Source organism: Podarcis cretensis (assembly GCF_951804945.1).
Source record: "Podarcis cretensis genome assembly, chromosome: 1".
Classification (NCBI taxonomy): domain Eukaryota; kingdom Metazoa; phylum Chordata; class Lepidosauria; order Squamata; family Lacertidae; genus Podarcis; species Podarcis cretensis.
Genome location: NC_137170.1, coordinates 133,521,446 through 133,546,048, shown reverse-complemented (window position 1 = coordinate 133,546,048; position 24,603 = coordinate 133,521,446). Strand labels below are relative to the sequence as shown.

General features: G+C 42.3%; 2 protein-coding genes and 1 long non-coding RNA gene across 7 annotated transcripts in view; all 3 read left to right on the top strand.

The window, feature by feature from the left end:
• The first annotated feature begins 4 nt into the window (after nucleotides 1-4).
• On the top strand, nucleotides 5-22,717 carry MDH1B (malate dehydrogenase 1B). Of its 5 annotated transcripts, none has more exons than XR_013839626.1 (14): nucleotides 5-191; nucleotides 1,801-1,913; nucleotides 2,714-2,848; nucleotides 4,345-4,487; nucleotides 7,726-8,228; nucleotides 9,887-10,028; nucleotides 11,681-11,844; nucleotides 12,162-12,301; nucleotides 13,127-13,178; nucleotides 14,082-14,138; nucleotides 16,287-16,352; nucleotides 17,364-17,426; nucleotides 20,196-20,891; nucleotides 22,024-22,205. XR_013839626.1 is itself a non-coding variant. In XM_079978941.1 (14 exons), the coding sequence occupies exons 1-14, from the start codon at nucleotides 170-172 to the stop codon at nucleotides 22,038-22,040; spliced, it is 1,707 nt and encodes a 568-aa protein (XP_079835067.1). In that variant the 5' UTR covers nucleotides 6-169; the 3' UTR covers nucleotides 22,041-22,717. The 5 variants fall into 5 exon arrangements, 3 of the variants coding, with proteins under 3 accessions (XP_079835067.1, XP_079835068.1, XP_079835069.1); XR_013839627.1 differs by having other exon boundaries at nucleotides 20,193-20,891; XM_079978941.1 differs by having other exon boundaries at nucleotides 6-191; nucleotides 20,802-20,891; nucleotides 22,024-22,717.
• On the top strand, nucleotides 20,898-21,852 carry LOC307220786. Its single transcript, XR_013841091.1, has 2 exons — nucleotides 20,898-21,519; nucleotides 21,577-21,852. It is a non-coding gene; the product is annotated as an uncharacterized lncRNA (long non-coding RNA).
• Nucleotides 22,718-24,520: 1,803 nt separating the features above from the next.
• Nucleotides 24,521-24,603, top strand: part of DYTN (dystrotelin) — a 34,974-nt gene continuing 34,891 nt past the window's right edge. The window contains exon 1 of the mRNA XM_079978488.1: nucleotides 24,521-24,577. Coding sequence (XP_079834614.1) covers nucleotides 24,569-24,577 — 9 coding nt within the window. The 5' untranslated portion in view covers nucleotides 24,521-24,568. The remainder of the gene's footprint in view (nucleotides 24,578-24,603) is intronic.

Sequence of the window (24,603 nt, the reverse complement as noted above, 5' to 3'; positions counted from 1 at the left end):
CAAAATGGCCTCTTCCGGCTCGGTCCGGGCGCGCGTGCCTGGTTGCCTGGCAACCGCCCCGCTCTCCTCCGGCCTAGCTCCCCAGGCGCCCGCGCGAAAACACACACCTGTTGTTGTTGTTGTTGGGGTTGTTGGGGTTGTTGTTGTTTTTTTTTTTTTGGGGGGGGAGATGGCCAAATTCGTGCTCGCAGGTGAGGCGGCTCCGCCATGGAGTCACACAGTCACACACACACACACACACACACACCGTCCTGCTCGGGTTTCGCAGGGCTGGGCTGGCTCGCGCCCCCTGAGCATGCACAGAGTGCTGCACTCCCGGCAGTCGCTCTGGGATGAGGGATGAGTCTGCCGGGCGAGTCGAAGCAGCTCCATCAGGCAGGAATAAATAAAGAGGAGGGGGGGGGGGAGAAAGAATTTTAAAAAATGTTTATGACCTTTGTGTTTGATTATTATGACCTATTTTTAAGATAAAAGGGAAATTCGTGGTAGGAATTTGGGTCGACCTTAGAAAAGGATTTAATATTTATAAGAAAATTGGATAAGTAAAATTTGGCCAAGTAATAAGAATCAAGTACTTTTTTAAAAAAATATATATATATATAACAACAATATGTAAAGGATGAGAGATATGAGCTTGCTGAGCTAATTCAATTGAATTAGGATGTATGAAGGGGGGGTGGGGGGAGGTCAAGAACTGGGGTTAGGAAAGTAAGGACATGAAACCTTATATGCGTTGTCTTTGTCTGTGTGTGTCTGTGTTTATATATAAAAAAAGGAATAAATAAAGAGGAGGCTGCTTCCCTCACCTGTGCGTCCACGGCACACCCCTCTGTGTTAGGAAGCAGAGCAACCCAGTTAATATACGATTGTGTTTTTCTTAGAACGATTTGTTTTTATTATTATTATGGTGTGTGTTTGTGTGTGTATAAAATAATAGGGGCAATCTGCCTTCCCTGGAAAGTAAGCAGGCAGCAAGTATTCATAAGCTTGCGAATATACCGGTATATACTGTATTCACTCCATTGACTTCACAAGCTTATGAATACTTGCTGCCTGCTTACTCTCCAGGGAAGGCAGATTGCCCCTATTATGCTAAGGCAGATGGAGATCTAGATATAGATATAGATAGATAGATATATTCCACCTTCTTTCTCTGGCAGGACCTCAGATACAGATAAAAATAAGAACAGCTTAAAACGTGGCAGGGGCAGGGAAACAACAACAAATAAGAAACAATTAAACCTTAACAGAATTAAAACGATAGTACGGCAATCGCCTTTCTGCCGTTAATGACACTGTGACTAATTTTCGTTTTGTGCACCTCAGTCAGTTTCACTGGACGCTTCTGAGCGCCTGCTAATGTTTATTTGTTCATTCATTAGGATGGAGCAGGAGCCCCGTTGGATCCGTGAAGGAGACATAAAGCCACAAAGATCTGGCCCTATTTCTGTCTAGGCCAAGATCCCTTCCTTCCTGCTTGTGATTCCCAGCAGCATACTGGTTGCCTCCAACAGTGGGAGGGAGAACATTGTGGCTAGCAGGCCCTGATCACCTAATCAGCCCTCGGCTAATTTGCCCAAGCTCTTTTTCATCTAAACCACTCTGGCCGTCACTACATCGTATGGCAGGAAATTCCAGGAGTTGACTCAGTAGAAACTTGCAGAGCGGGGTGCATGGAGGTCGTGCTTGGGGAAGTAATGCACTCTTGCTCTGCCCCGGTTATCATCCCCCTTTGCAATAAGCGTTTGCTCCTTTGACTTCATGAGTTTATGAATACTTACTTGCTTTCTTACTTTCCAGGGAAAGCAGATTGCCCCTATTATGCTAAGGCAGAACTTCTTGCTGATTATTTGCAGAAAAATCTGCCTCACTTCAGGATACACAAGATTACTCAGCATCCAGACAACTGGGAGGTAAAACATATACATGTGATTCACTAGTGCAGTAATGACGCCTCGCAGGCCTGGTCCTGTCATTAGGGATAGTGAAACATAGTGATTATGTTTTTGTAAAAGATGTTAATTTATGGTTGGTGGTGTTAGCCATCTTGACCTTTTTATCAGGGAAGGTGGGGTACAACTATTTTACATAAATATGTGATGTGATGTGGGCAAACCTGTAATGGCCTGGTATTTCTCTAGCATACTTATGCTCCCTAGATGGAAGTATATAAATGGACAAGCACTGACTTATATGGGCACAGTGCCTCTGTTGACCCTTTTGGGGATATATTTCTATTTCTTTTGTCATCTTTCTATTGAAAAATTATAGCCTGGGTGCTGAAGGAGGCTCTTGGTTGAAGCGTTTGAAATCTTGCCCACTAGTGGATGCATCTGTATATTTGACTAGCATGCTGCTTTGCTAAAAAGTGTGTTGGCTAAAGCTTTCTTAAAATTTCCTGAAGCAGTACTGGTCCACATTGGTCCTTTCATACATTCAAGCAGACATCGGTCTGCATTTTTTCCCTCACTGCAGCTTCCAGTTCAATGCACTTGCTTGCAACTAATCCATAAATGCCTTACTAATGTATACATTCAAATTAGCATTAGATGCACAGGTACAAAATGTATGAGCCTGTTATAAAATATGAAGGGAAAGTGTTTGGGCATATCATCTTGGGAAATTACTGTTTCAGTATTGCCTTGAAAGCTTTTTCTGGATTTAACACATTAACAATACATTTCATGTGTGCTTTTGGGGATTTTGCTTCTAGAAGTGGCTGCAGGAGATCTGTGAACAGAATGGATGGAAACATAAGCGCTCTCCAATTATTTGGAGGGAATTGTTGGACCGTGGAGGAAAGGGACTTCTTCTGGGAGGATTCAATGAATTCCTTGAACATGCCCAGGTCTGCTTCTTCTTCTTCTCTTCTTGTCTCTACATTTAGTGAGTATTCAGTTGGCTAAATAATATCCCATTTCCCAACAAAATACTACAATCAGAAGAATGCTTATGAGAGAGATAGTAAATGCGAACTTATATTACTTTGTAACCACACTAGAATCACACTCAAAGACCCTAAGACCTTTTAATGGTGTTGGACTTCCAACTTCCTTCAGCCCTAAGCAGCATAGTCTGTGGTTAGGAATGGTGGGAGTTGTAGTCCTACAACATCCAGGGATGGACACAAGTTCCCCATCCATGTCATAAGGAGCTTGGAAAACCTACCATAATTAGAGAGAAGTTTTGATTACTGAGGCCACTGGGAAAGGGCAACGAGGAATGAGTTTGGGCTTAATTTGATTATCAGGAAAGTATTCCTAAAGGTAGGGATTGCCTATGGCCTGGGTTATTTAAATCTAAAGAATACTGCTACTGCAATGGACTGGCCATGGTAATGATAATGGTTCTGCTGTATTCTGCTTTGATCAGAATCCCCATAGTATAATTTAGGAAAGATATCAACAAACTGAAGCATGTCTAGAGGGCAACAATTGTGAGGAACTTATATGACAATAAATATTGAGATCAAGTCCTGCGAGGAAAGGTTGTAGGAATTGGCTGTGCTTAGCCTGAAAAAAAGATTACTGAGAAGCAAAATAGTAGTCATTTTCAAAAATGAGGTCCAGTGCTGAGGGCCTGCTGGCAGTTCCCTCACTGTGAGAAGCCAAGTTACAGGAAACCAGGCAAAGGGCCTTCTCGGTAGTGGCACCTGCCCTGAGGAACGCCCTCCCACCAGATGTCAAAGAGAAAAACATCTACCAGACTTTTAGAAGACATCTGAAGGCAGCCCTATTTAGGGAAGCTTTTAATGTTTGGCGGATTATTGTATTTTAATATTTTGTTGGAAGCCGCCCAGAGTGGCTGGGGAAACCCAGCCAGAAGGGCGGGGGGGGGGGGGAATAAATAAATAAATAAATAAATAAATAAATAAATAATAAATAAATAAATAAATATTTGAAGGATTGTCACCCTAATGATAATTCATATTTGTTTGTTGTTTTTGTTGCTCCAGAGGGTAGGAACCAAACCAAATAACCCGAAAAGTATTTGGACTAAACATTAGAAAGAACTTCCTGATGGGACAAACTGTTTGATAGTAGAGGCTGGATGGTTGCTGTACTGGGTTACTTGCTTCAGGATGGGTTTGGACTAGATTACTTTGGAGGATCTTTCCAGCACCAATGATTTGATGATGATAGTAAATTATTATTTCTCTTCTACCAACATACTTGGAGCATCCATCACAGATGGAACTTAATGAAGGATTTCCCTATTCTGTCCCTTGGTTCCTCCCCCAAACACACACTTTAAAAAAGATTTTGTTCTTCAGATTTTTGATTAAATGGTGATAATGTCTGAGCCATATTTGGATGCCTGCTGATGACTCTTTTTAATCTTCAGCAATACTATAACATCACATCTGACATGATGACTGAACAGATGCTCTTAATAGCCAAGGAGAACTTGCAGACTCACATAGTGATTGACCAAGAGGAGGAAGAACTTAAAGGCCTTATCAATCCATTACACATTTGGATAAACAGGTGGGAAAGATGAAAAGAAACTGCACAGGGAATCTCAAAAACTTAAGTCTGATCCTTTTCTTTTTAAACAATGCAGCTGTCAGGGAACCTGGAAAATTAGCAGAATCCGGAACCTGCACATGACTGAACACAGTCTATGCTTGTAACACAAAGATCCACATTTGTATATGTGAGCACTTACAGCGCAGACCATAATTCCCATTTTTTATTTTCCATTTGCAGTGCCTTGCATTTCATCAAAGATCTCAACATTTCATCAAAGATCCCTTACCTTTCCCGCCCCGATCTGGCCACAGAGATCCATGCAACAGTCACCTCCAGGCTTGACTACTGTAATTTGCTCTACGCAGTGCTGCCCTTGAAACCGTCCCAGAAACTCCAGCGGGTGCAGAATGTTGCAGCAAGGCTCCTGCCATGGGAGCATATTCACCCAGTGCTTTACCAGTTGCAATGGCTCCCAGTGGAGTATCGGGTCAGGTTTAAGGTGCTGGTTTTAACCTTTAAAGCCCTTTGTGGCTTAGGGCCCTCGTACTTACGGGACCGCCTCTCCTGGTATGCCCCGCAGAAGACATTAAGGTTCATGAATAATCATAGTTTAGAGTTTAGAGGTCCCGGGCCCTAAGGAAGTTAGATTGCCTGTAAGACAGAACTATTCCTCCTGGCTTTCAATTTGAACCTGGCCTGATCTTTTGTTCCCCTTCCTTCCCTCCCCCTCCCCTTTTTGTGAAGATTGCCCGCTCTGGGATCCCACAGCTTGTTCTCCCCTGGTCTCCTCACTGGCCCAAGTGGGACTAATTTAGCCAGCCAACTCTGGTGATCATCTAATGTTTATTGGATGGATTTCCCCCCTAAATTGATTTTTGATTTTTGATTTTATTGTTATTTACACTTTATACCGTATTTTTTGCTGGGTTGATTTTTTGTTTTGTTTTGTTTTGTTTTGTTTTGTTTTGTTTTGTTTTGTTTTGTTTTGTTTTTTGTAGCATCAATTAAGTGTTTTACATTTGTTGTTAGCTGTCCTGAGCCCTGAACTGGGTTTCCTGAACTGGGTTTCCTGAACTGAGTTTCCTGAACTGGGAAGGGTGGGGTATAAATAAAAATTAAACATGGCATTGATCAAAAGCATCAGAAAAAATTATTGGTCTATTTACAGCTAGGTTTTGTTTTTTTAAAAGGTGTAATGTCTACATGTATCAATAGGTTAAAATTAGAATACAACGATTGTTCTGGGCATTCAAGCAGTGAGGAGCTCATGGCATGTTTGGCAAGAATTCTTGGGCTTATGGGATAACACTAACTTTGCCATATACTTGGAGAAGTAATTACTTCCTTCAGCATTATGTAGTTTTGTGTAGTTTTTATGTAGTTTTATGTAGTTTTTCAATTTCATTGTTCTGCATGGGACAATGACGATAAAGATATCGTATATCATATATCGTATATCGGCTGTTCTCGCTGCTCAAATTCTCCATGTTGTCTTCAATGCCCTGCCCCTTCATTCCACTTTTTTTTTTGAGTCATTCTTTGTATAGCATTTATTTGAACAGCCAACCACCAGTGCCCGCCCTATCCCGCAACAGGAGGAGGAAGAGAAGGGGTATTTTAGGGATCCTTGTCTGCATTCATGTCACTACCATCTGATTCTGCCCCAAAGTGAATGATATTTGTAGAGACCACCACCATTTCATCTCAGCGCTGTAATTTAATACTACGACACTGTTAGGAGCAGAAAACAAAAACTTCCAAACATCATAGCCAATCAGGCCACGTTTACCTATGATTTCACCGATGTAAAACCACATTAGCACTTCGGTGTGGGTTAAACCACAGAGCCTAGGACTTGCCGATCAGAAGGTCGGAGGTTCGAATCCCCGCGACGGGGTGAGCTCCCGTTGCTCGGTCCCTGTTCCTGCCAACCTAGCAGTTTGAAAGCACATCAAAATGCAAGTAGATAAATAGGTACTGCTCCGGCGGGAAGGTAAACGGCATTTCCGTGTGCTGCTCTGGTTCGCCAGAAGCGGCTTAGTCATGCCGGCCACATGACCCGGAAGCTGTACACCGGCTCCCTCGGTCAGTAAAGCGAGATGAGCGCCACAACCCCCGAGTCGTCCGCAACTGGACCTAATGGTCATGGGTCCCTTTACCTTTACCTTTAGCCACCAAGCCGGTCCTCAGAGCTTCCTTGACAGTGAGCTGTTTGATGCTTCCACTTTTATCCATTCTGGCTCCTTAGGCCCACCCCCTCCCCTTCCTTAATCTCTACTTTCTGGTTTTAGTTTTGACTTACTGAAAAGCAGTCCTATAGGGTACAGCCATAGGGTACAGCTGATCTCCCCTTCCACCCGCAGAGTGGGAGATCCTTGGGAGACAAAGATGGCCTCCCCGCATGAGCTTTCCTGCTGTGGGAGCGGAAATCTCAGCTAATGCAGTAACAGCAAAAAGGGTGTGTGCCAGTGGCAGACCAGAGGAGGCTTGGGGTCCACTGGATCCAAAGACCTTATGTCCACCACCACCCCCGAACTGAGGTTGAGAAAAGTGCACCAGCCCAGGATCTGGAATACTGATTTTCCCACCATGAAAGGAAAGTTTTTTATGTTGCACTCTGCCTTGCTGTATTTTCTATGAATACACGATTGTTAAATATTTACATAAAGAAGCAAACAGCAAGCGACAGAAAGGAGAGAGGAGAGAAAATGGCAGAGCCACAGTCCTACCTGCCCCACACTTGCACAAGTCCAGCAGGCCTTTAGATCTGACTGTTCAGCAGCCACAACTCCTCCCTCCCCTGATCTAGTCCGTTCATGTTTTTAAGCAGCTTTTCCTGCATTCTCACTGCAGAATTGCTATGGAATGACATAGGGGGATCAATCTCAGTAGTCTATCAGCCTATGTGATTGTTAAGTCTTCAGTGTTAGGTTGTTGTTGTTTTAATAAAAAAGTAAATAAAATAAGTAGGTTATAGTTTAGAAAAATCAAACAGTTATGCAGTTAAATTAATGTAGTCTTTAACCACATAACTTAATAATAATTCAGCTTCAATGCCTGCTGTTAGAAGATTATGTCACTAGATTTCATGGCAAGGTATTCTTGTTCATTTCTAATACAAGCACTAAGAGTTGATTACTGAGGACCATGAAAACCTGTAGAATAAAAAGATTTTTTTTGGGGGGAATAGCTCTCTTCTGCATAAAACCAGTGTTTGTTTGTTCATTGCTAACTACTTTTCTTACCTTAACAGAGCATCAGCTAGTATCTGCTATCATCTGATCCCTTTGTTAATCAATGGGGAAATATTTGGAATGGAAACTGAGATCAGCCTCCACTTGCTTGACAGAAAGGGCTGCGAAGAACTTCTTGAAGCTATCGTTATGGAGACTGAGGACTTGGCATCCCCTGTCCTTCGTGGTATCACTTTGTACACTGAACTGGACGACCAGACTTTTCTCGAAGCGGAAGTCATCATTTTGCTTGATGACATCCTTCAAGAGGCAATCCCGTCTCTTGAAGAATGCATCCAGCAAGTTACCAATCAATGTGAAATATATGGTCCTCTGATAGAGAAGAATGCCAGAAGTAATGTCAGGGTTGTTGTGATGGGGAAAACCTTTGTCAACCTTAAGGCATTGATGCTTATTACACATGCTCCGTCCATCAACCCTCAGAATATTGTCACTGTATCCCTGCTCTTGGAAAATGAAGCCAAGGCCATGCTAGCAAGAAAAATGGGAATGCATCCAGCAGGTGTGTAACAAATTATTGCAGATTGACTAATGTTTATTTAGTTATTTTGGATTGTTATATTGTCTTGCCTCAGGGCAAATCATGTTAAGCAAATGAAAAAATAAAAATAGCATAGAAGCACACATCCATACTAAAACCCACAAAAATAACCAAGATTTAAAATATTCTAGACCATGGGTAGGCAAACTAAGGCCCGAGGGCCGGATCAGGCCCAATCGCTTTATAAATCTGGCCCGTGGACGGTCGGGATCAGCATGTTTTTACATGAGTAGAATGTGTCCTTTTATTTAAAATGCATCTCTGGATTATTTGTGGGGCATAGGAATTTGTTCTTTCTTTTTTTCAAAATATAGTCTGGCCCCCCCACAAGGTCTGAGGGACAGGAGACCAGCACCTGCTGAAAAAGCTTGCCGACCCCTGTTCTAGACCAGTGTTTCCCAACCTTGGGCCTTCAGCTGTTTTTGAACTACAATTCCCATCATCCCTGACCACTGGTCTTGCTAGCTAGGGATGATGGGAGTTGTAGGCCAAAAACATCTGGAGGCCCAAGGTTGGGAAGCACTGTTCTAGACCGAAGTCACTACTGAAATGGGAGGACTTTCTCTGGAGGAAGCTCAGACTCTTTTAGGGATGCACTTTTAGGGAAAAGGCAATTCTCCAGGGTGATACTGCCTCTGAGAACGTATCTCTGCAAACCCTTTGCATGCATGTGGGCTAGCCAATAGGCTGGCAGATCATAACATTGGTCCATGCTAGAAGATTTCTCAGTTTGATTCAAGATAATCAAAGCTAGGGTGCAGTGGGAAAGGGGAACAACACAAGGAGGAATTTGACGTAGCGCTGTGTCAATCATTCCATCAACACAAGCTTTTCAGCTTGCCAGATGGAACAGTCCCCACCCAGTGTGGTGTAGTGGTTAAGAGTGGTGGGCTCGTAATCTGGTGAACTGGGTTCAATTCCCCGCTCCTCCACATGCAGCTGCTGGGTGACCTTGGGCTAGTCACATTTCTCTAAAGTCTCTCAGCCCCACTCACCTCACAGAGTGTTGTGGGGGAGGAAGGGAAAGGAGATTGTTAGCCACTTTGAGACTCCTTCGGGTAGTGATAAAGCGGGATATCAAATCCAAACTCTGCCTGTTGTGCGCCGTTCTGAGGTTCTCTTGACCCTCCCTAGAGCTAGTGGATTTCCTTCACTAGTGGAACAAATCTAATTGAATCTTGCCCATTATTTACAGACTCTCTAAAAGGTCTGCAGTTCTACTGTGGTGAACCTCACCAGACCTTAGTTAAGGACCTTAGGCAGTTTCTTGCCTCATGGGACACAGCAGGAGACATGTCTTTTGAAAGTACTCCTTGGTAACAAGAGGCAAGTTAACTGTGCCATGTGAGCGGTTACCATGATCAGTGGCTTCCAAAAGCAATGGCTATGTTGAGCCTCTGCATTAGAGCCAATGTGCTTGAGGGAGCAACACCAGGGAATGACTTTTGCCTTCATGGCCTGCTTCATGTGGACTTCCCAGAGACATCTGACTGACCACTGTGGAAAACAGGATGCTGAACTACATGCATCCTGCAGAACCTTTGTTCTGCTCCAGTGGGGTTTTTCCTTCCATTCTTACCTGTTATGCTTATGCATCTTTCGATTGTTGTCTTCAACAGGAATAAAAAATCTCGTAGTCTGGGGTAATATCAGCGGGAACAGCTTCATTGATCTGAGTAAAACACAGCTCTATAGATATGACAGCGCCATCTGGGGCCCACCAAGCTTTTCCCGTGATTTGATGGATGTCCTATTTGATCGGTATTTTTTGGTGATACTTTTGATTTTTTAAAAAACTTGCTTTTATGCCATCCCTCCGAAGTGTCTGAAGTGGTGTTTGCACCTTACGCATCGGCCCAAGACCTTTGCCTCTTTCATAGTCTCTTGCATTTTACAACCCCGAAGTCTACTCCTCAGTGCTTTGGCATTGTGATGGTGTTTGGAAAATCTTAAACAAAAAACTGAGAGCATCCAACTCAAAGGCTTGAAAAATGAAAAACGTATTCATGTGCTAAGAAGCAGAAGCATTGTTCTTTTCAGGACCCAGTTCTCAGGACAAAACCCCCAAATTGAGCCCGGAAAGGCACAAGAATGCCAGTGCTTCCGTTTACCAAATGCAGCTTCCGAGTGAAAAGCAAAGGAAGTGTGAAAAAGAATAGTCTAAATTAAGCTTCTCTCCTGATCTTTACTTCCGCCAACAGAGAGAGCTCTGCTCCAAATCAAAGCTTCTCTAATGCACTTTTGAACCTCTATAGAGTGTTACATAAGGAGCAGCATCATTATTACTTAAAACCTGATTTGGTGCTTTAAAGTTATTAAGGTCAAAGTATTTAATTAAGAACTAAATGGTCTAGTTGTGGCAAGGATCATAAGCAGCAATAGCTCCAGTGGTCTGTTAGAGTCATACCATGTAAGGATCTGAAACACATTTTCCCACCCAAAATACTGTAGTAGTAGTATTACTATTATTCATTAAATTCATTAAATGCTGGTTTCTAGATTTTGCCCTGAAGTACGTCTATATTTGAGAGCTCCTGTTTTGTTTTTGTTTTTGAGTGATCTTCATCAGAGTTTCCGTCACACGGCTCCCCTGTTGCAACCTGCAGGCTCCCCTGTAAACCTTCAAACCTGCCAATGAGTTGGACGATGAAGCAGCCACACCTTCTCCAACCTTTTGCCCCTTTTTTCAGCCATCTTCTTGCCCGGCAGCCCTGCTGCTTCCTGCAAGCAGGGGAACAGATAATAAAACTTGAAGGGAAACAGAGGGGAGAGGAGGTGGCTGTCTCATTTCCCAGTTCAGCAGCAGATTACAGTGGTGCCTCGCAAGACGAAAAGAATCCGTTCCGCGAGTCTCTTTGTCTTGCGGTTTTTTCATCTTGCGAAGCAAGCCCATTAGCAGATTAGCGCTATTAGCAGCTTAGCGGATCAGCTGATAAGCGGCTTAGCGGATCAGCTGATAAGCGGCTTAGCGGCTTAGAAAAAGGGGGGGAGGAAAAAAAAACCCGCAGCAACTCGCAAGACATTTTCGTCTTGCGAAGCAAGCCCATAGGAAATTCGTTTTGCGAAGCACCTCCAAAACGGAAAACCCTTTCGTCTAGCGGGTTTTCTGTCTTGCGAGGCATTCGTCTTGCGGGGCACCACTGTATAGGCAAAGGAGAAATCTCGACTTGACAGTCCTTGCTCGGAATGCCTGTAGGTGAAAGGGCACAAAGTTCAGGGCAAGTTTGCCCTGGTACTCCCATACCACTCCAAACCTTGCTGAAGAGACTATGACAATGTATGAGGCTTTGGGGCGTCTGAGACTTGAGCTTCTTGATGAGGAGCTGCATACTTAAAACAGGTTTGGAACATAGTCTCTTCCTGTAGTTTTCTTTATTTGTATTTAAGGAAAGCTCTGCTTTCTCATTTTACAGTGAATGGATACGAGCAGAGTTTCTGACTGCAATGAGTTCGTTGAGTTCCTGGGAAATTCATTGCATAGGCATAGCACCAGCACATGCCATTTTTACTGTGCTGAGGTACTGGTACTTGGACTCCCCTCCAGGAGAACTGGTCTCCCTGGGAGTACTCAGTGAAGGTAAATGTTGCTCTTCAGTCAAATAATCATCCAACATTTCTCTGCCACACTGCTCCATTTCCACCAGAGACCATGTGGAAGGCTTGTGTTTTTCTATCCGAATTAAAATCTTTGCGTACGATACAGCCCAAGTGTAAGCAAAGTCCCATTGATTTCAGTAGCAGAATTTCATGCCCGCTTAAATCTCTTCCACTGAAATCAGTGTGGCAGAATATTGGGATATGGTCCATGTAATTCACAGTTTTAATGGCAAATGTATGGATGTGTTGTTATCTGTGAATAAAATACACTTTGGAGGGACTCTTTCTGTTCCTTAGGTCAGTTTGGGATTCCTGAGGGAATTGTCTACTCCATGCCTGTAACTTTCCAGAATGGCAGCTGGAAGGTCTCTACAGATCTACAAATTAGTGAGAAAAACCAAGAAAGTCTTCAGAATCTAACCTATGATCTGATTCGGGTAACCTCATGCTGCTTTCATGTCCTGTACTATTGTTTTCATAATTCTTCCTTCTAGTTATGGACACATTCCAAACAAGAGACTCCCTTCATGTTAGATTTACTCCACATATGGTGGGTGGTCTGATTTTCATTCAGATTCAGCATCTAAATTGATCCTTAGAGGGCAGCACTTGCTACTGCAAACAAGAAGTTGTTATTAGTTTAAATTTAAAGAGTGCAGTTAAGGCAAATTTCATTAGCACTGAAAGGCTGCCTAGTACTTCCTAGATTGTACCCATTTATTTGGCCAGTTCGTGATTGTTTTGCAGACAGGAAACAAACAAAAACTCCTATATCTGTATAATGGGGCAAATGAGAAGCAGTAACTCACAGCTCTTCCCCTAAAGTGTTCCTTGATTCTCCAAGCTCCGAAATAAATATTAAGGTCATGGATTTGCCCATGAGTGAAATCTGAATTGTCCGTCATGCGTATAAGATTTGCACAAATACAAAAGGCACAAACATAACCCATAAATAAACCCTGACCCATCACTTTCAGCAGAAATTGTTAAGTGTGTTTAGGATCAAACCTGAAGTCTTAGTATTATTGTTTCATCAGTTATAGTATTGTGTCTGTGTACGCCCCCCCCCCCCGCCCAGTATTCGACTTTCAGATTATTGAGATGAAAAATGCTACCTTAAAACACCACTCTATTTTTTGGGGGGGGGGGGAGGGAACTGATTATCTTTGTGGCTCAAACTGGTAGTATCAAATAAATGCCAATGAAAAAAGCACTTTATTTGGGTAATAATTGTGTAATAAATTTCTTGTTTCCCTATGCAGGAAAAGCAAGTTGCATTAGGTGAAGTAACAGAATTGTATCCAGAGAGAAAAGGTAAAAATCAGCAGGATGTGAGTGCTTTCTATTGACAGATAAAACACAGTGAATATGAAGACCAGATTTAAAATCAGATGTTCTCAGCGGTGGGATTTTTAAACTGAACATGCCTATTACTAGACCTTTGGAATCCCCAGTTATTTGAGCGATGATCATACAATCTGAGTTGCATTTCTAATTCTGCAAGTTTTAATGTCAAAAAACGATATGAGACTGTTTCATCTTAAGAAATAGAGAGTGGTCTGGGCCAGGAGCCAAAGAAACTAGGCTGAGGAGCCCAAGGAGATTTGACTGACTTTCCCCTGAAAGATCAGCCAATCCACCCACATCACGTGACAAACTCCTTTTGAAACTGAGGCAGGTTTCAAAAATAGTTTGTGAAATGAGCTGGAGGCTAGCTGCTTGAAGACCAAAACAAAAACCCAGACCTAGCACAAGATCCTTGAATATGCAGCCCCTTGGATCCCTTTGATTGGCATTCTGGAGCAATTTGTGGATTTTTCGAAGGACTATAGCACAGGATCCAAAATGCTAGGTGCACTGAAGGGACTGCATGTTATATAGGTCCGATTTATGTTGACGCAGTGAATCCTACTGAGTTGAATAAGGCTTACTCGCAGGAAAGAAGGCATAGGATTGCAGCCTTAAAGTTCAAACGACGACGAATAACTTATAGCACCTGATTAAATTCCTGTTAGTTCTCAACTGAAACCTCTCTTCTGGATTTTATATATCACCTTATTTTTATTTATTTTTTGCTGTAGGCTGCTTCTTCAACTAAAGCTTTTGACCTCAAATCCAGCCACAGCAACCCAATTGTTATTAACATTTTACTTTAGCTTGGCAAAGTGCATTTCGTTGATACAGTTAATGACATTACATGGACACTGTTTCTTACAGTCAGCCCTGCGCCACATTCAGCAGAGGAAGAGGAAAGCATCCAAGCTGAGGAGGAAGGTAACTCAACAAAATATTTTAAATATATTATTTTATTGAGGGGAAATTGAGGGCACATTTGTTTACATTTGGACAGGTAAAGATATTTTTACGTTTAAAGCAGCGATGGTTTTGAGAATGCTTCTAATTATTGGAGACCCTGCTTTTCAGTCATTTATATAGGTTTTTATGTGGTAGCTGCATATTTTTGTTTTTAACTGTTGTTATACTCTGTCCTGAGCTCAATTTAAAGGAGGAGCAGTATAAAAATACAATTATAAAAAAAAAAATAGAAAAGCATTCCCATCCCCTTCACTTATTATGCAGGATAAAAATATATAAGATACCAGCTATGTACTCTGGTTTTAAGGAGATGGTGATGTCATATTATTGAACTTTATGCACCTCAGAAGATGATAGAAATAATAATAATAATAATAATAATAATAATAATAATAATAATAATAATAATTTTATATCTGGCAGGGTCTCCCCAGCCACTCTGGGCGGCTTCCAACAGGAGATTAAAAACACAATCTAACATCAAACATTAAAAAACTTCCTAAAACAGGGCTGCCTTCAGATGTCTTCTAAACATCAGATAGTTGTTTATTCCTTTGACATATGATGGGAGGGCATTCCACAGGGCGGAAGAAAAACAGTTTTATGATAAATACATGAATAATGGGGCAGTTAGTGACTGCTTCCTCACCCCTGCAATAACTGACAAATTTTGATGTTTCTGTAGACTATTGCAAATTTGCAAGTCAATATGCAGAAAATGCAACTTTTTTTTTAAAGTGTACTGACTGACTACCTTTCCAGATGAGCTCAGAGAGTATTTTTATATCCATTAGCACAGAGGAGGGAGGGAGAAATATGTAAAATCAGTAAACATTTGCTTTATTTAAGAATGGGCGACTTCTTGAGCACCATAATTTTTGCAGAGTGGCAATGCATTTTATAAAACTGGAATGCTTGTGGTGAAACTTGCACCGTAGCTGTCAGAAATGCACAGTGAGCAGAATGCCATTTGACTGCTGCCTGCAGAAGTGACTAGAAAACATAGATTTACCTTGCCTTTTATTTGCAGAATCATTGTCCAGCTCTCCAGATGATGGCCCAAGTTTAGATATCATGAGGTTTTTTTTGGGGGGGGGGGGATTTACATTTGGTTATCTTCAGAATCGTTCAATCTTTTGCTTGCCTTCTGAAATCTGCCATTGAGTTTTGAGAAATTTTTTTGTAAACGCAAATTAAGGACCTATTCTATGACCCACGGCCCCGTGACCCAGTTGCTCCCTATGTAATAAAAACCAGACGAGACAGCAAGATATAGATTTTGACTTGTTTTTGACAGGTTTTTGAGAAACTCGTGCTGGGTCTTAGTAATCACATTAGCCTGCATGTGTAGAAAAAAGACATGAAATGGAAGAGGCAGGTTGTGCTAGTTAATTCCAGGTTGAGTTGGGCAAATAAACAGGCTGTTTCCTGGTGAATGTGTCACTGCATCATACAGGCAGCTAAAGAATATAGCAGGTTTTTGTACCACCCGAAAAAAGTGGTATTTCATTATTGATAGTTAAGGCAGAGCAATTGTCACTGCCTGTGTTGCCCTACTCATCACCTAGGTGAATAGGTGACTAAAATAAATAATACCCTTAACAATAATTACAGTTTTGCTAACAGATAGACCATGGGTAGGCAAACTAAGGCCCGGGGGCCAGATCCAGCCCAGTTGCCTTCTAAATCTGGGAATCAGCATGTTCTTACATGAGTAGAATGTGTCCTTTTATTTAAAGTGCATCTCTGGGTTATTTGTGGGGCCTGCCTGGTGTTTTTACATGAATAGAATGTGTGCTTTTATTTAAAGCGCATCTCTGAGTTATTTGTGGGGCACAGGAATTTGTTCATCTCCAAAAAATATAGTCCGGCCCCCCACAAGGTCTGAGGGACAGTGGACCGGCCCCCTGCTGAAAAAGTTTGCTGACCCCTGAGATAGATAGATGTAATGGGTCTGGGAAAACTTCAGAGAGGATGAATTCCAGCCCTGCCTGCTTCACAGAGATAAGAGGAAAATAGCACACACAGTAGCACTGCAGAGGCTGTGCCACTGCTTTTCTCATTGAAAAAGCTCTCAGGTCTGTTCTTTAACCCGGTTTCTTTTAGGACTTGGACTTTCACCCAGTAGCCAAGGAATTGCCTCTGAAAAAGGTGGCGAAACTCCTGCTGAAGGTAAATCTTAAACCGTGTGCTTGTGTTTAGGACTGAGCTAAAACAGCCTACTCAAACTATGCCCTTTTTCAGTTGTGAAGCTGGAGGGCAGGCAAAGAAACAAAATTTTCTAGGAAAGGGGAGTGAAATTCTTCAATGCTTTTCCCTCAGAATATTCTCTCCTTCAGAGAGGATGAGCTCCAGCTGTTATGTACTGAGTTGAAGAGGATCCAGAATGCAGCAGTCTGATTGGTCCTAGAACACTAGGGTCCAGAATGCAGCAGTCTGATTGGTCCTAGAACACTAGGGTCCAGAATGCAGCAGTCTGATTGGTCCTAGAACACTAGGGTCCAGAATGCAGCAGTCTGATTGGTCCACAGGAGCCACCCAATCCAGCTCCAGGTGGAAGTGAATCCTCAACCTGATTGGCCTACAGGAGAATCCCGGAATTAGCCAATCACGTGGGGCCCATTGTGTAAATAATGTATATAAGGCAGACATTCTGGGGGAACTTCCATTCCTCCTCACAACTATGAGCTGAATAAAGAGCATGAAATCCACTCTCGACTATTAGTATGTTTCACCAGCCCTGCTTGCTTCACAGAGACAAGAGGGAAATACAGTGGTGCCTCGCAAGACGAAAAGAATCCGTTCCGCGATTCTCTTCGTCTAGCGGTTTTTTCGTCTTGCGAAGCAAGCCCATTGACGGCTTAGCGGATTAGCGCTATTAGCGGCTTAGCGGATAAGCAGATAAGCGGTTTAGCGGCTTAGAAAAAGGGGGGGGGAAGGAAAAAAAGTCGGAAAAACTCGCAAGACATTTTCGTCTTGCGAAGCAAGCCCATAGGAAATTCGTTTTGCGAAGCACCTCCAAAACGGAAAACCCTTTCGTCTAGCAGGTTTTTCGTCTTGCGAGGCATTCGTCTTGCGGGGCACCACTGTAGCGCACACGGTAGCACTGATGGCTGTTTCTGTGCCACTGCTATCCTCATTGCAAAAGCTCACAGGTCTGTTCTTTAATCTGGTTTCTTTTAGGACTTGGACCATCACCCAGTGGCCAAGGAATCATCTCAGAAATCACCGAAGAAACTTCTGAAGGTAAATCTTAAACTGCAAGTATGTGCGTGTGTGTTTAGGACTGAGCTAAAATAGCCTTCCCAAACTTCGCCATTTGTCAGTGGTGAAACTGAAGGAAAGAGAAGAGTCATCAAATTTTCTCGGAGAGGGAGGTGAAATTCTTCAACGCTTTTACCTCTGACAGTTCTCTCCATTTAAATTTTGACTCGGTGGGCTAAGAGAGAAAGGCCTCTACCTTCAATGACGCTGTAATAATTTTCAACAAGATCAAAACTGGATCCATAGTTTCATCCAGAATTCACAAGTGGCAAAATTGGAGAGACCATTTTGCCATATTTATCCCGTGGGAGGACTGCAATTCTCCAATAGTTTGGGAAGAGATTGGGTAAGGGAAGTTTTCCAAAACTGGCTAAGAAAAGCTATTTTCTGGATACTTCTAGCCCAACCCTAATTTCTTCTCCTCCGAAGTTTTTTAAAAAATCTCACAACAACAACAACCCAAATCTGTCCAGGCATACTTCAAGCCAGGGCAGAAAATGGGCAGATGAAAAGAAGCAACTTTCCCTTTACCATGAATTGTTTTTTGTCTGAAAATCACTCCCCTCAAGGTGCTTCTACCTCTGATTCCTCAAGTCACTATTTGATTTGCAGTTATCAAATGACAAGCATGTGTGTGTAAACTAGAGAAGAGAGAGAGAATTTTACTCAGGGAATTTGAAGCTGAAAAGCTGGCAACCTTAGTCTCTTGCGTGTCCTTGCTTAATTACCAGCAATGCTATTCCCAAAGCCTTTCTTTTTTTAAAAAAATAATAATTTAATTTTATATACCACTGAATGTAAAAATAGGCTTTCAATTACAAAGATAAAAACCAATTACAGTGGTACCTTGCAAGACGAATGCCTCGTAAGACGAAAAACTCGCAAAACAAAAGAGTTTTTCGTTTTTTGAGTTGCTTCGCAAGACGGATTTCCCTATGGGCTTGCTTCGCAAGACGGAACCGTCTTGCAAGTTTGTTTCCTTTGTCTTGCAAGTTTGTTTCCTTTTTCTTAAAACCGTGCATTCACTTCATAGCACACGGTGTGGTAGCCTTTTTTGAGGTTTTTGAAGACTTTGGTGATTTTTGAAGCTATTCCAAAGTCCGTGCTTCGCAAGACGAAAAAATCGCAAGACGAAAAAACTCGCGGAACAAATTAATTTCGTCTTGCGAGGCACCACTGTACACAAACATTAGAATATAAGCATCCACAATTAAGACACACAATTAAAGATTGTTAGCTGCAAGTCTGTTTTGTGCCATTGGCTGCTATCTTTTCCTAGCAGCACCAGTTTTGGAATTCAGGTTGGGCTGTTTTGCAAGACAGCATCAGGGCAACTTTTAGAAGTCAGAACTGAAGCACTAGTATGTTCACGCAAGCCTTTGTGTGTGCACTTCCTTCTCCCTAAAGAGTTTCTGGATCCTGCCCATTCGCCACGGTTGTGTGTAGGCATGGGGTTGCGGCAGAGAGAAAAGATGGTGACTTAAAGCCTTTCGATTATAGTGTAGTCAATCTGGGATTTGTATTCATGTTTCCTGCATCCCAAGCACAACACCCTCTCCATCAAAGCAGACTGACATTTTCTCCCTTTTCATTCTGAAGCACTTCGTTCTGAATAGCCTCTCTTTTTTTTAAGAGCAGATACAAACAGCTTTCCTTTTTTTAAAAAAAAAATGCTTTATTGGTTTTAAAACTGTAGAACAGAAATGATCAATAAAGGTTAAAGACAAATTAAAAATAATCATTCATTCCTTAATTGATACTTGATTTGTACATCAATTTGTAATTACATTTAACATGACCTCTGATCTTCCCATTATGTTCCTTAATTGGATTCCTTGAATACGCACTTAACTTTATTTTCTCCATGTTGTTTAACTTATTTTACATTTTATAAAGTTATCCTATTTACACACAGAAACTCAATTGAAACCTGTCAACAGATTAATATTTTGACAATGTTCTTTTACATAAACTCTGTATATGACCCACTCTCTGGTAAATTTTTCATCTCTAATGTCTCGTTTCCTTGCTGATAGCCTTGCTAGTTCAGCGTATTCTCTTTAATTTATTTTGCCAGTCTGATTGGAATGGGATAGCCTCTCCCTTCCAACCTTTTGTGATTAAAATTCTGGCAGCAACTCTAGCATACATAAAGACTCTCCTGAACTTTTTTGGAATTTCGTTACCCATAATTCCTAGCAAGAAGGCTTCAGATTTTTAGGGAAAGAACATTTAAACATTTTCTTAAGTTCGTTGTAAATCATTTCCCAAAACTGTCTGATCTTTTTACAGTTCCACCACATGTGGATCCATGTACCTTCAGCATCTCTGCATTTCCAGCAAATGTTTGTCCTAGATCTAAACATTTTCGCCAATTTAACAGGTGTTAAATGCCACCTGTAAGGCATTTTCATACAGTTTTCCTTTAGATCGTAGCATGCCTTCCCTCCAGAGTCTCTCCCAAGATTCCATGTGGATGTTGTAACCATGGTTCCTGGCCCATTGCACCATTACGGATTTGACTTCTTCCTCCTTGACCTCCTAGTCAAGGAGTAACCTATACATTTTAGAGAGTGGTTGGTATTAATTTTGAATCTCATCTTTGAGTCTTGAAGGTTCTGTGGAGAAACTGGTTTATTTGTCTTTTTGGAAGGTCTCGTTCAATTGAAAATATTGCATCCAATCTATCAAATGGTGCCTTTCCCCCAAAAATTTTTAAGGTTTTAACTTATCGTCTTTTTCTTCCAGCAGATCTTTCTAGGTTTCGCAGATACGATTCACTTTCTTCTTTTTAACCAAAAATGCTTCCGTCGGGGACAACCACCACGGCGTTTTAGGTTCTAATAAAGTCTCATATTTAGACCACACTTTGTGTAATGATCTCTTGATTACGTGGTTTAGGAAGCCTTTATGTACCTTGGCCTTCTCATAAGCTAGATAAGCATGCCAACCATATCTATTGTTGAACCCTTCCAGGTCTAGCAGGTCAGTATTATTCAGTGTCTTCCATTCTTGTATCCAGGAAAGGCATTCTGATGAGCATCAATGGTACAGCCCAAATGGCGATCCTCCATGCTTTTCTTAAGCGAGGTTGAGGGCCATAGTCCCTGGTGGGACATCTCTTTTGCATGAAGAAGGCTGCAGGTTCACTCCCTCACATCTTTAGTTAGGTCTGGGAGAGAGTTTGGAGTCCATCAGTGCAGAAGATGCTGAACTAGATGGACAAATTGTCTGACTCCGTATAAAGCCCCTTTCTGTGTTCCTAGCTTCTTGTGAAAAGAAGGTCAAAATATGCTAACAGATTATAAAAGAAGAATGTTTGAAATGTGTGAAATGTAAAACTAACAATTCTTTCAGAGGCTGAAGGTTCCCCTAGTGAGGCAAAGAATCCTGAAGAAGAAAACATCGAAGAACCCACAGGCGAAAATGCAGAAGATCCTGTAGATGGTAGGCCCAAGCTGCTTAAAAATAAATAAAAAATTTACCCCTTCAGATGATAAAACAGCAGTATCGTTTTAGCCAAGCACACAGGGGTAAGCTCCAACTATTTGTAAACCTTATATTTGAATTGTGAAACCAGGTATTTCTTCCAGTTGGGACTCTTTAACTCAAAAAAAGGTAATGTAAAAAATTGTTCTATTTGTTGTTAGTAGGCTTCATTTTTAAAACTGTTGTGGTATTTGTTAATGCATGGCATCTTCTCAAATCTGCTTTACTTTCTGGCTTCTATCAACAACAGCAGAATTGCTTTCACAGTACAGTCATACCTCAGGTTGAGCGTTTTCGGGTTGCGCTCCGCGGCGATCCGGAAGTAACGGAACGCGTTACACGTGTGCAGAAGTAGCGCCTCATGTTGCGGACTTTTCGGGGTTCATATGGACCCCTGGAACGAATTAAGTTCGTATCCAAAGGGTCCACTGTAATGAGCTCTTTCAACTTTCGCAGTTTGAGCCCCTGCCTCGGCTTCCTTCTTCCCTCAATACCAGAGCCACCCCTTCATTTTTAACAATAGAGACCTTTCTTTTCTGAGTTTGGAGCCCTCTTGAGCCCCTTCCCAACTTTCTCTAACAACCAAGTTTGCCATAAGCACACCAATATTGGCTCTGGTGAGCACACAAAGTGTGCAAAGAAGACTTGCCTCTCCAGATGCTTGAGAATACGTGGTGGGAAGCTATGATGAGCTGCAGCTCCCAGGCACATGCCACCTCTGTATTTGGAGATAAAAGTCTCCTTTGCACACTTCCCTCACTGCATACAGTACAGAAATCACAGCGTATTATTACATAAGTAGCCTTTTGTCTATGGCTACATGAGTGCCCCGAGTACTGATACATTGGTGGCCTTTGAGAAATGTGACTGTGGGTTTTCCATTTCTCTTAACTATCGCAGTGATTAAAATGTCTTTTTTTTTTAAAAAAAAAAGATTTCATCCTATAGCAAATACGGCGATCCATATAAAAACCGTAAACATATTGGATAACCACTTAATTAGGCAGTCTCCATGACTGTCCTATTTGGAAAAGCAAAAACAGAAGGAAACTAAAATGCTTCCTTCTATTTGTTTATTTTTATTCTGCAGCTCCTGATTTGTCTTAAGCAGATGCCAACTTGAACAATCGAGAATTAAGTTCAGAATTCACTGCTGCTTAATTCAGCTGCCTCAGAGAAAATCCCTGGATGCAGTAGCTTCTGTTGCTCAACAGGAAAATGTTAATTCTTCTTTCTGAATGTAATGAATTAAGTAACTGTGTAAAAACTTAAGCGTGTTTGTCTTCCGTGTGCATACTAAACAAACATGGCCCATTTTTGTTGGAGTATTTGGATCAAACCAGTTTAGCTCCATTTAAATGCAGCAATATCATCTCGAAGATCATTTTGTGGGCTGAAAAAAATGCATTAGGAATTCAGAACACTTATATTAAAATTTGTAGAGGAGGATGTTCAAATCCATAGCAAAATTTGGAGGATAGACTCTTCTCCCCTCTTACTACACTTGATGGAGGAGCAAGATGAACCCTTTGGAGCAGCCCGAAATCTGTTTTGCACGCTCAACCATCTAATCGACTCAAGGCTTCCCAGCACTCTCTACATTCCAGCTTTAAAGACTGCTGATTCTGGGGCTTTTCCTTCACAGCCAGCTTTCCTCCCTTACCCCCTTGTTGTGTTTTTCTCAACAACCAGCCTCAAGAAAATGTAGCTCTGGAGAACTGAAAAAACTTGCTTGCCGCTTTGCGACATTTTAGTGCGTTCTAATAAAGATGAAACCTTAATAAGGCTTTGAGATTTATTTCCATTGGAACAACCCAGGTACGCTGCTGTTTTTGAAATAAGGAAGTGTTTTGGTTATGTTATAAGCAAAAGAAAGTGCAGATCGCCAGGTAAGTCTTTCTGGAATGGCGCTTTCTTGGGGGATCATTTGAGTGGGGTGGGGTGGGCATCCAAGAAGGTGCAAAAACGCTGAACTTGGCTGTATAGGTTCCACATAAACTAAAGCACAGGGGGGTTGTGAGAATGAAAAGTGCAGCGGGCAAGCACTGAAAACAACTATGATTTGGGGTTCTGCATACCGTATTTTTTGCTCCATAAGATGCACTTTTTTCCTCTTAAAATCTAAGGGGAAATGTCTGTGCATCCTATGGAGCGAATGTGTGGTCCCTGGGGCTGGGGGGGGCACCTGGGCTACCCCCGCCAGCCCCGACCTGCTCTTTGGGGCTGGGGGTGGGGGAAAGCCCGGCTTCCCCCACCGCCAGCCCCACAAGCTTAGGGAGCAGTGGGAAGGCTGCACACAGCCTTTCCGCTGCTCCCCGACCTGCTTTTTGGGGCTGGGGGTGGGGAAAACCTGGGCTTCCCCCGACAAGCTCCCGAGCAGCTCTGGGGTAGCCCTTGAAGCCTCCGCAGGGCAGCGGGGAGCCTTCATCCCGCTGCCCTGGGGAGGCTTCGCGCGGCTATCCCTGGCTTTTGCGGGAGGTGGGGGAAGGGACAGAGCAAGGCTCTCTCACTTCCCCCACCTCCCGCAAAAGCTCCCAAGAGCCGCATATTTTTTTTCTTGAATTCTCCCCCAAAAAAGCCTTATGGTCAGGTGCACCTTATGGAGCGAAAAATACGGTACCTCAAGGTTTCTCCAAGCATCCTAATGTTTTTCAGTAGCCCTGTCTTGGCTTTAGCCCTGTCAGTAGTCAACCACTTCATCACTAGAGGGAATTAGAAGATGAGATGGTTAACTTCAAGGGCTGCTACAATCAGGATTTTGTGCTTCTACAAGAGCAACATAATTACTGTAATAAAGAAATCTTTTGTATTGGTCTTTTGGCTTGGTCTTCCAAAAGCATACACAGAAATAGCTAAAGCCAGCGTGGGTCTATGACGCTTGTACCTATATTTAATATTCATCAAAAAAATCAATATGATGAAATTCCTAAAACTGATTATGGTGGATCAGATTCCAAAAGCACCAATTTTTGTAAGTTCCTTCCTAAGGAAACCTAATTGTTCCGGAGCTTGATTCATTACACTGAGACTTTTGAGGCCACTCATCTTGAGAGTTGCAAAAGTACATTTTATGTCCTTAAAATAATCTCTTGGGCTTTTAAGAAATTCTTTATTGCTTTAGGGGGAGTTTGTGAATTTGACGCAAGGACGGTAGCTCACTGCCCTTTCATGTTTTTCTTCCTGTGTTACTGATAATGGCTCCTCTGCTTCTCGGTTTCTATAGCAGCATCATGTTTCTCAGCTACCCGGAGATGCTCAAGTCTCACTTTCCAGAAAGACACAGAGAGAGGGCAGACCTGTGTGTAATGGCCTTCGGAGACACAGTTCAAAGACGCTGCCCGTTTTCAATTATTCAGAATCTCTATTATTAATTGAGTGCACTTGGTGTTTTGTTGCCGTGACGGGAGAACAGTTGTGAGGAAACTGGGCATTTTCGCTGTAAAAGTAGTGAAAACTCCCAATTATTTCAAGGGCTTGCACTTATCCCCAACCCTGGGGTGTCAGTTTATAATGGGGGGCAGACTGTTTTGTCTTCCTTGAACCCCCTGCAGGCCTTTTGTAGATGACGACCACAGAGGTAAGGTCTTCCCTTAAGGAGAACTCGTGTATGCGGTGGCAGCAGAGTGAAAGAAAGGATGACGGAGGTGATATTTTTTATTACTGTACTTTA

Excerpts from the sequence above, each read along its gene's own strand:
- MDH1B (XM_079978942.1), top strand. The coding sequence starts at position 1,770 with ATGAATACTTACTTGCTTTCTTACTTTCCAGGGAAAGCAGATTGCCCC. Across the intron at positions 2,849-4,344 it reads AATTCCTTGAACATGCCCAG|CAATACTATAACATCACATC; the intron begins GTCTGCTTCTTC and ends TTTAATCTTCAG. Across the intron at positions 13,179-14,081 it reads ATTGTATCCAGAGAGAAAAG|TCAGCCCTGCGCCACATTCA; the intron begins GTAAAAATCAGC and ends TGTTTCTTACAG.